Source organism: Bison bison, unplaced genomic scaffold, assembly GCF_000754665.1.
Source record: "Bison bison bison isolate TAMUID 2011002044 unplaced genomic scaffold, Bison_UMD1.0 scf7180017864215, whole genome shotgun sequence".
Lineage (NCBI taxonomy): Eukaryota > Metazoa > Chordata > Mammalia > Artiodactyla > Bovidae > Bison > Bison bison.
In genome coordinates, this window is record NW_011494787.1 from 3191084 (window position 1) to 3201972 (window position 10889).

General features: G+C 40.1%; 1 protein-coding gene across 1 annotated transcript in view; it reads right to left on the reverse strand.

The window, feature by feature from the left end:
- APLF (aprataxin and PNKP like factor) overlaps positions 1-10880 on the reverse strand; it is a 93441-nt gene extending 82561 nt beyond the window's left edge. The window contains exon 1 of the mRNA XM_010845324.1: positions 10571-10880. Within this exon, the coding sequence (XP_010843626.1) occupies positions 10571-10666 (96 nt within the window). The 5' untranslated portion in view covers positions 10667-10880. The remainder of the gene's footprint in view (positions 1-10570) is intronic.
- Positions 10881-10889: the final 9 nt, after the last annotated feature.

Genomic DNA, 10889 nt, shown 5'->3' on the forward strand with positions numbered 1-10889 from the left:
TAAGGACTCAAAGTAGTACACTGGTTAGAGGCTACTGAGAGTAGGTTGAAAGACGTAACATCCTTCAAAAGGTACTAAAGGCTTACCATGCAGAACACTATGGAAGATCCTTTAAAAAATAAAAATAGAGCTACCCTCAGACTCTGCAATCCCACTCCTTGGAATATATCCAGAGAAAAACATGATCGGAAAGGATACATGCACCCCAGTGTTCACTGCAGCACTATTTACAATAGCCAGGACCTGGAAGCAACTTAAATGTCCATTAACAGGAGAATGGATAAAGAAAATGTGGTACACATATACAATGGAATATTAGTCAGCCATTAAAAAGAGTGGAAAATTGCCATTTGCAGCAACATGGATAGATGGTGTTATACTGAGTGAAGTAAGTCAGAAAAGGAGAAATATCGTATGACATCCCTTATATGTGGAATCTAAAAAGAAATGATACAACTGAACTCACAAAACAGAAAAAGACTCACAAACTTAGAGGATGAACTTACAGTTGCTAGAGGGAAGGATCGGGGAAGGAACAGTTAGGGAGTTTGGGATGGACATGTACACACTGCTATATTTCAAGTGGATATCAACAAGGACCTACTGTTTAGCATATGGAAGTCTGATCAATGGTATGTGGCAGCCTGAATGAGAGTTTGGGGGAAAATGTATACATGTATACCTATGGCCATCCCTCCCTGTTCACGTGAAATTATTACAACACTGTTAGTCAGCTATACCTCAATACAAAATAAAAAGGTTTTCTTTAAAAAAAAAAAAAAGATACTTACAGCTTCTCTGTTGCTAACTCACTAATTTGCAACAGAGAAAGAGAAAGTAAATGTGGCAAAATGTTAACAACTAATCTAAGATTATGTAGCCTTAATCTAAGTTAAGGCTACATAGGTACTTTTGTACCAGCCTTTCAACTTTTCAACAGGCCTGAAATCTTTCAAACTAAAAAGTTGAGAGGAAAATAGTTAATATTTTTGAGGTGTTGACACATTTTTGTTTGGTACTAAAAGGATTATCATTGGGTTATTGAAAAAGCAGTAAACATGATAAAAGCAGTGTGACATGATAATTGAAGTATGATTTAATTTACAGCTATGCCACTGAAATTAATAAGCTTCTTTCTATTAGTTATATCTACTTTTTCTCTTAACCTTCTTTGATTTAGACTAAGCACCACAAACTGGTAGCCAACACAGGAAATCACTCAGTATCTTTTTTAAATTTGTGCTCTGAAGAGTACACGTACCCTCCATCTCCTCAGAGTCCCTAGCACTCCCTATAATCTTCCACTTAGCCCACTCCACTCTTCTGCATATCTGGCTCTGCAGGCATTTCAATTTGTAACTCATGATTTAAACTACACCCAAACTTTTTAGATGCTAATTCTTGACACGTATCATGTATACCAGTTGCTACTAGTTGCTTAATCAGTATCCATTCACTTCTTCTTTTACACTAATTTTACTTAAATTTTGTTTAGGGTAACATGATATCCAGTTAAAAACATCCAAAAGCCGAGAATTCCTCATCACTGTAGATGGCTCAGATACTTAGTTCGAGCCAAGCACAAACAAAAGACTGTGTATGAACCATGTTTTCTAGTTTCTATACCTGATGCTTTGGTATCTAAGACTGCTGACTAGAGAAAGACTACTTCTAAAGAGACAGTAAAAGACTTACCTGCAAGTGCAACCTTCATATGCAAATGAACCCATTCAAAGCCATACTCCAATCTTGGCTTTACCTGATTTTTACACTGTCCTAACCACCCTGGCTAGCATCAGACAATGAGAGGTGGCCCTCATAGCCCAGAGTCCCATATAATTATTTAAATTAGATGATACTCTGTTTCCCTGCCTTGCCCATTCATTTCCAAGAAAACCACAAGAAAGGCTTTCCTGCAGTTCCCCTAGCTCTGCCTTCTGCCCTCCACCAATCCTGTGTGGTCCTGTGTGGCGCAGTGTGCCCTTATTTCTCTCTGGAATTTTAATTCTCTCTTCAACAACTATCATCTCCTGGTCCCTGGGCCTCACCATACCTTACGAAACAACAAAACTACATTTCAAAACAGAGTAGAGCTTCTAGGAAGACTCACGTGTTCCTGGTAAAAAGGAACAGGCTCAAACAGCCTACACCCTTTCCCGTCTGCCTTTCTCCTTTTCTTCCTGCTCACATGCAAACACCTCGAAGTACAGCAGCTGTCTTATGAGTACAGACAGGAAGCCATACGCAAAGCACGACCAAGAAGGAGCAGAGAACAGGGGTTCCTTGACCAGCTGCACTAGCCCTGGACCGACTGCCCCTGAGATTCTGTTACAGAAGAAAAATGAATTTGATTACACTGCTGTTTGTCACATCTGTTACTTGTAGCCAAAGTAATTATGATTAACACACACTACTCTAACAACTGTTATATTGATACTGGACACTGACAGTAAATTTCTTTATACTCAGCCGGTCAGAGAAGGAATATTAGAAAACAAAAAAGTTAACTAAACTGAGCATTCAAGTACAGGTATATTTTATTATTAAAAGAACTGCAGAGCACACAGCAGAAGCTTAGAAAAGAAATTCTGAAGAATACAATAGAAGAATACACTGAAATCACTCCTATCCTTTGTTAAACCACTTCTATCCTTTGTTAGCAACAGCCAAAATGATGGTAATTTTTCTTCAGATACTATAAAAAAACCCTTTTGCTTAAATTCTTCATGCTGTGTCTTGAATGGGGACAAAGCTCTCTGTTTTTGTTATCACATTTGTATTTTACAGTGTGGATCCCGTATCTTTGATTTTTTGGTTTTGAATTGTGTATTTCATGTATTATGATGAAGTTTTCTCCATTTATAAGACATGGTGTTTGTGGAGGGAAAAAAGACATGAAAGCTTAAAAGAACCATTTGTGATTTCTTTGCCAAATATTTATTTTTGGCATTTACTGAAGTCAAACAAAATGAAGAGCTCCTTATGCTACCAGCAGAAACGTTTAAGTGTTTTGAAACAAGGTCTCTGAACTATTTGTTTTTTCCCAAAATTCTAAAAATAAAAAACAAACCTGAATAAAGCAAAAGTAGAAGTAGAAAAGCTACTGGACCTTTCATTTTATTTTGTCCATATACAATATTTACTGACATGCTACAGTCCATGGGGTCACAAAGAGTCGGACACAACTGAATAACAACAGTATTGACTGAAAAATCAACAGCATTTAACTTTTCTGACAATGTTTCCTAGAGAAATTTCTGAATATCATAGACAGGAATAATATATCTCATGAAGTCAATGTTACCATTTAGCCTGGTTCCTATTAATGGAAGAACAGAGAAGGGGCAAAATTAGTTTTTTTCAGAACAAACTACATAGCAAACCAAGGACTGAGATAATAAAAATTTTCTTGTACAATGCTTTATAATTTCCAGTACTTTCACATAAGATTATCTGGTTTGTTCTATCAACAACAGACAAATTCAAACTATCATGGTAGAAAAATACAGGAACTCATCTGCTATGAGATTTGAGCCTGTATTATGAGAAAATACATAAACCTAAAGAAGCATGGGATCTAGTTAGGCATAATTGGCATAAAATTCTTTCCCCAAATTTAAATTGTGTAGCAAGTAAGTAAAATGTAAAATTAAGAGCCAAACTGAAGACAGACTGGTTACTATAAACCAGTCGACACACCATAAACTCTTCTTATCTAGAGTGCTTCCCAGTATCAGGTCCAACACACACTCCAGAGCTCACACATCCACACCAAGCCTGCCATATATTAGATGATAAATGGACCTTATTTCTCAACAGAGCAAAAGCTAGTTGATAGAAGATGTTTAATATCATTGTACTTGCTGCATCAGAGTCCAACTTCTGAAACTAAGAAAGGACAAGTCTGAGAAAATGGACTTGATTTTAGTCAGAGGCAGACTCCAGTTTATGAATGATCTCTCTTTAAAAAGGTTATTACTATATTGCACGTGGGCTTTGAAACCTGTCAACATACTTTCTCCAATGACTAATGGAGTAAATTAGAGTTAGTTTATCAGGCTACCTCACAAACACCTGCGTAATCCACAATACTAATGAAATATGGATCATTTAGATTTTTAAAAGTAAAATCCAATACTTTCTGAGCTCCTAATTCAAGACTGCTGAATTGTTAGCCAATATAATGGAATTGTGCTGACTTGCTGCCGTTGAAATGTCAACTCACTCAACCTGTTTGGCTTGCAATTCTGCTTACACAGTGAATGCTATACAAATTTGAGAACATCATCCTCATCTTTAATATATTACGAAAGAGGCAACATAGTGAATAAAAACATAAATACAGCTTAGTAAGATAAAACAGGGTCTAAATTTCCACTTGGGACTTTGGTAAAACATCTGTTAAAGACTATTCTGTGCAAAGCATTCTACTTAGTGTGTCTAGAAGCAGTTTTCAAATCTGGTTTCTCAACAGGATCATCTTCAGAGCTTTAAAAAATACAGATACCCAGAAACTATCTACAGAATCAAATAACCAGAGAAAAGTGTTTGGACAGAGGTCTGGATGCAAGTGAGAAGGCAGCGCATTCACATCCAATAGTACATAGGGGATGATAATTTAAAGACACTGACTTAGAAATAAACACATATGAAAAGCAATTCACTACACACTTATTAGAATGGCCAAAATCCAAACCACTGACAACACCAAATGCTGACAAGGATGAGGAACAATAGGAACTCTCATCCGTTGATGGTGGGAATGAAAAATGGTGCAGCCACTTTGGAAGGCAGTTGGCAGTTTCTTACAACACTAATATTTTCACCATACTACCCAGCAATTGTGCTCCTAATTATTATTTAACCAAAAGAACTGAAAACTTGTGTTCACACAAAAACCTGCAGACGGATGTTTATAAGAGCTTTAATCATAACTGCCAAAATGTGGGAGTAACCTAGATATCCTTTGGTGGGCAAGTAGATAAACTCTGAAACATCCAGACTGTGGAACATATTACTCATCATTCAAAAACCATGAAAATACATGAAAAGAAGCCAATCTGAAAAAAAGTCTACATATACATTCTGTGTGATTCCAACGATATTATATTCTGCTAAAAGGTAAAACTGTGCAGATTGTTAAAGTCCAGTAGTTGCTAGGAGTTGGGGAAGGAAGGAAAGATGAACAGACAGAACATTAAGAATTTTTAGGGCAGTATTCTCTAATGGTAGATACGTGTCATTACCTATTAGTCAAAATCCATGGAATGTACACCAAGAGTGAACTCTAGTGTAAACTGGGCTTTGGGTGATAATGACATGCCAAAACAGGTTCACCAAATGCACCACCATGGTAGGGCATGCTGACAGAGGGGAAGATGGTACATGCGTGGGGGCAGAGGGTATATGAGAATTGTATTTTCTGCTCAGTTCTGCTGTGAACTTAATAGAGACTATTTTTAAAAAGAAAGAAAACTAGTACATACTGTTAAATGTTTGTAAAAGTTAAACAGAATCACTGCTGTAATGTGATCATCCCACAAGTCTACTCGCTCTTATCCAATTATCCAATATGCCATACACTCTCCAAACTCAGAGCCTTAAGTCACACGTTCATTTAGCCTGAAGGGCCCTTCCCTTCCTACCACTCACTCTCCACCTACCAAAACTCTAGCTGTTCTATCACTTCAAAGTCAGCTCAATACGTCACTGATTTCACAAAGCCTTCTCGGACCTCATCTAAATTGTGGGTTCCTTCCTACATCTTTCTGTAGGTGTAGGATTCTTCTGTTTGGCTCAAGGTACTGAAAAAACTTTTAATGTGACCTTTTAAAAATCAGAGGTTATAGTGCAAGTTCAATGCATGAAGCAGGGCACTCAAAGTTGGTGCTTTAAGACAACCCAGAGGGATGGGAACCCACTCCAGTGTTCCTGCCTGGAGAATCCCAGGGACGGGGGAGCCTGGTGGGCTGCTGTCTATGGGGTCGCACAGAGTCGGACACGACTGAAGCAACTTAGCAGCAGCAGCAGAGGTGCAATGGGGAGGGAGGTAGGAGGGGGGTTCAGGATGGGGGACATACATACACCTGTGGCTGATTCATGTCGATGTATGGCAAAAACAACCAAAATATTGTAAAATAATTAGCCTCCGATTTAAATAAATTAATTTTTTAAATCAGAGGTTATACCTAAAAATCTAGATTTCTTAGTACCTTTGAGAAAAACAATGACTGTTCCCAGGTACCAACAGTTACTCCAGTACCAGGAATGGGGACAAGTAGCACAAGCTACATTACAGGTCCCTCTCCTTGTGGCCTCCCCAACCCCAAAGCAGTGCCATTCATGATACTGCTGTCATCTGTCATTGTCTCCATGTCATTTTCCTTACTGTCTTCCACTCCACTCACTGGAAGCGTCTGTCCAGCTCCCCTTTCTAGTTACTTGCTTCTGTATCTCTCGTACCCACTAACTGTAAGTTTCCTGAAAGCAGGGACTAACTTCTCTTCATTCTTCCCATCTAACTAGAGTAAATATTTATGAACTATTTTCTGAGTTTGCTAATTAGTCAACAAAATAGGAAAAATGTAAACAATCCATCATGACTGTTGCTCCTTAAGCTTTAGTGGTTGGCAGCACTGCCTCTTTACTATATTTATATCCACTTCAAAACTCTATGCTGTCCTTTTTATACCTAAGTTACGAGTAGGCTCTTTATGAGGTTTGGAAGAGTGGGTTTGAGAAATAGAAAAGAAGGAAATCATGTGTTGAAGGCCTATTATGTGCCAGGAATTAACTAGGCTCAATAACTGAGGGAGGGGCAAAAAACCCTGCAGCTAGAAGTGCTTGGCACCTCCCCAGGGACAAATCTTGTTGGACCAAGTAGAACTAGCATTCCAAGACAGCGGGTGAGGTTTGGCAACAAGGAAGAACAGTGCAGGGGCTGCCCACATGGCACTAGTGGTAAAGAAACCACCTGTCATTGCAGGAGACGAAAGAGACTGGGGTTCAATCCCTGGGTCAGGAAGATCCCCTGGAGGAGGGCATGACAACCCACTCCAGTATTTTTGCTTGGAGAATCCCACGTACAGAGGACCCTGGCGGGCTACAGTCCATAGGTCACACAGTTGCACACACACAAAGGAACAGTGCAGAGTTGCCAGGCTTGGGAGTGGTTACTTTGTATTAATATAAACTTTGTGGAACACTTACAACAGTAGTCAACTGATGCCTGGTGAGCAGTCTGCACTAGAGCCCAGGATTATCCCCACACCTCACTGGGCGCCCCTTCCCTTTTTAATTAGAGCAATAGATTCAATTACATCTGCCTTCAGGAAATCTCACTAGATACCTGGTGCTGTCCTATTTCCTTGAAAGAAAATAGATCATTAAGGAATGTGCCCTATAATCCCTGCTATCAAATAAGGAAAATGTGAAACCAGAAAGAGTAGTTTTCATTAAGAGTATAATCAGATTTAATTAAAGGAAAACCACAAAGCAAATAATTTGGTCTAATGGTATTCTGCTGAGATGCTGTAAAATCTTTAACTAATTTTTAATTTAAGATAGTTGTAGGTTCATGGTGATAAGATACTATTACAAAAAGATCTCTTGTACTGCTTACCATTTCCCCCAGCAGTAACATCTTGCAAACCTACAGTACAGCAGCACAACCAGATATTGATATTGACACAGTGAAGATACAAAACAAATTCCTCATTGCTGTTTTACAGGCACACCTGATTTGCTTCTTGCTCCCCTCACCTCTTCAGTAAGCCCTGGCAACTACTACGTTAGTCCCCATTTTTATAATTTTGTTATTTCAATAACATCATGTAAGTGAAATCATACAATATGTGACCTTTGGAATTGGCCAGGATAATTCCCTGGAGATTCATCCTGCTGCAAAACCTTTTGTTTGGTGATCAGGAACCAGAATTACAACTCAGTAAACAAAGACCTTGGGTTCCCTGAGGATTCACACTAAAGCAAAGGGCACGAGAAATTGAAATTTCACTGTGTTCTATTATCTACAAGAGTTCTAAGCTTTCCCTCCACTGTAAAAACATGAAGACATTCCCACTGCCAAATTATTTTACCACAAAGAATGTTTAACACATTGGAATTATAAACGTAACGGTTGTAACCATGAAGGTTTGTGAAATTTGTTTCCAAAAGACATGACTAATTAAGAGTAAAAAAAATCATCCTATTATTAATCACTTATGATAGATATGAATTAAACTCCCTGAGTTTTCTGACTTAGAACTATGTGCTCTCTCACACACCATGAAGACAAAAAAAAAAAAACCTTCACTGGAATTGTTGTTTGAAACTGCAGCCCTCGTGTGGAGTTTTAAACCACTGCAGAGAAGAAACACCTGTCAGCTCCAAAATCTTGAAAACCACAAGGTGATTTGTTTGTTCTTCAAAGTTTTCCTTCAACACATCTAGTATCATTCACTTCTAATACCCATCAAACTTGGCAACAGAATCTCATCATCGAATGACTATTCAAAAAGGAAAAGCTTAATCCTGACCAGATAATTGACTTCCTATTCCTTACCATTTTAAAAAACAGAAATCAAATAAGCTTGTCTCACATTAGCAAACCTATTAGCAAACAGCAAGCTGCAAATAATGAAGGGTCTGTGACCTGGTGCCAAGTTTATAAAACAGAGGCCTAAAATTCACCCATCATTTAACCCAATCCATAGTACTCTACGTTAGTTACACGATTTGTTAAGTAAATTAAAACTCATTAGTAACCAGACATAAGATTTCTAGATGAAGCAGATACTCTATTTCTAATTGAGATGAAATGAGAGAGAGAAGTAGGGAGGGAGAGCGAATGAGGAATAGAGGGGGAGGAAGGAGAGCAAAGGACAGATGGGAGGAAGAAAGGAAGGAAAACTGGAAGGAGAGGGAGAAAACCTCCCAAGCAGTTCCTCCAAAGGTTTGTATATAATAGACTATGGAGAAAATACTATTACTGTCAATTACTATTGTGATAGTATAGTATACTATACTATTACTATGTACATAATATACTATTATGTATATAATAGACTATGGAGAAAAGTAATACACATTTAAGTAAAAAAAAAAAAAAAAAAAAACCAGCAAGTAAACTTGAAGTTTCTCAACAATCCCACTACATATACATACACTCACACTCCTCTAAAACTAATTTCCCCATCACCACCTTGAACCACCTTTCTTTTTTCTGCTCCGAGAGGGGTCCTAAGTCTAATACCAAAGTTCCATTTAGACACTGGTGGTTAATCAGGCTAAGTGACCAGACTCCTTACTCCCTGGTATAGGCTCACTGACACAGCTTTGTTCAGACAGCCCAAGAGAAAACTGAAGGGCAAGTACCCATTTTATCTATGTGTGCCCCGCAGTGCTAGGGTCTGCAGATGCGCAGCATACAGTGGCCAGTAAACAAGACACGTCGAATGTAGAGAAAACAATATATATGTATTTAGTGAGAGATCTACAAATTTCCAGAATGTTACAGGCAAGTTTTCTAACTCCTAAACACCCCAGAGAAAGAATACATAACCCAGTTGTGCTCTGTTACCCAAAATCTTGTTGTGTGTGTCCTTTAAATAACTCGATTTTCTCATTTGAACAATGACGATAAGAGCACCTAACTCAAAAAGTCTGGAAAGGTTTAAAGAAGCTGGTACAGGATCAATGCCTGGAATTCTACACACTATATAACGGTGAGTCACTGACGTTACTAAAAAAGATTTTTACAATAAAAGTAAAGCCCAAGCAGTACCACCAGATGGACCAAAGCTTAAAAGAAATTATTCTAGAAAAACTAAGATCAGAGGTTGGCAGACTTTTTCTGTTAAGGGCCAGAAACTACCATAAATATCGTGGCTTATCAAGGCAACAGGCAATATTCCCAACCCTTAGAGAAAATCTTCTCCCTGAAAGGCTAATATAGGCTTTTTTGTTTACATTTTAAAATCTGAGAAGCATTCTTAGTATGTGGGTCCCAACAACTGCAGGCTGGATTTGGAGCCAGGGCCACAGTTTGCCGACCTCCGGGTAAAACGCTCCTGCTGCTAAGTCACTTCAGTCGTGTCCGACTCTGTGTGACCCCATAGACGGCAGCCCACCAGGCTCCCCCGTCCCTGGGATTCTCCAGGCAAGAACACTGGAGTGGGTCGCCATTTCCTTCTCCAATGCATGAAAGTGAAAAGTGAAAGTAAAGTCGCTCAGTCGTGTCCGACCCTCAGCGACCCCATCGACCGCAGCCTTCCAGGCTCCTCCGTCCACGGGATTCTCCCGGCAGGAGTACCGGAGTGGGGAGCCATTGCCTTCTCCGGGGTAAAAACACTAATGACGATAATCCAGGTCAGTGCTTTTTAAAGGCAGCAGAAGGAAACGTCTGCGAGTTAGTTCAAGTTGACTGAAAAACGTGCTGCCTTCAAACTTCTAAAATCCAGAAAGGCCTGGCCGGAGCGGTGGGGAACCTGGGCAGGACCCACAGTAGGGCCTCAGGAGCCCGCCAGGACCTCGCGGTTCTCCGGGGCCGCCGAACCCCCGCCACACTTACTCCCAGAAGCGGCCCGCGGCCGATGACCGTCTCCCCGGGCGCCAAGGCCACCCGGGGGCCGCCGTCCTGCGGCTGCAGCTCGAAGCCCCCGGACATGGCGGCGAGGATTAAACAGACCCCTTCGCAAGAAGCGAGACCCTGCAACCGTTTCCACCTTCCAACGACAGGCGCTGGGCCCAGAGAGGCCCCAAGAAACACAGGGGGAGGTAGAGCAAAGACTGCCCTCGAGTATGCCCCGGCTGCGCGGAGATGGGGCCCCACCAAGGGACCGAACCCCGCCCTTCCACTCCGGCCAGTGACGTACTCAGGGAATCCCTCT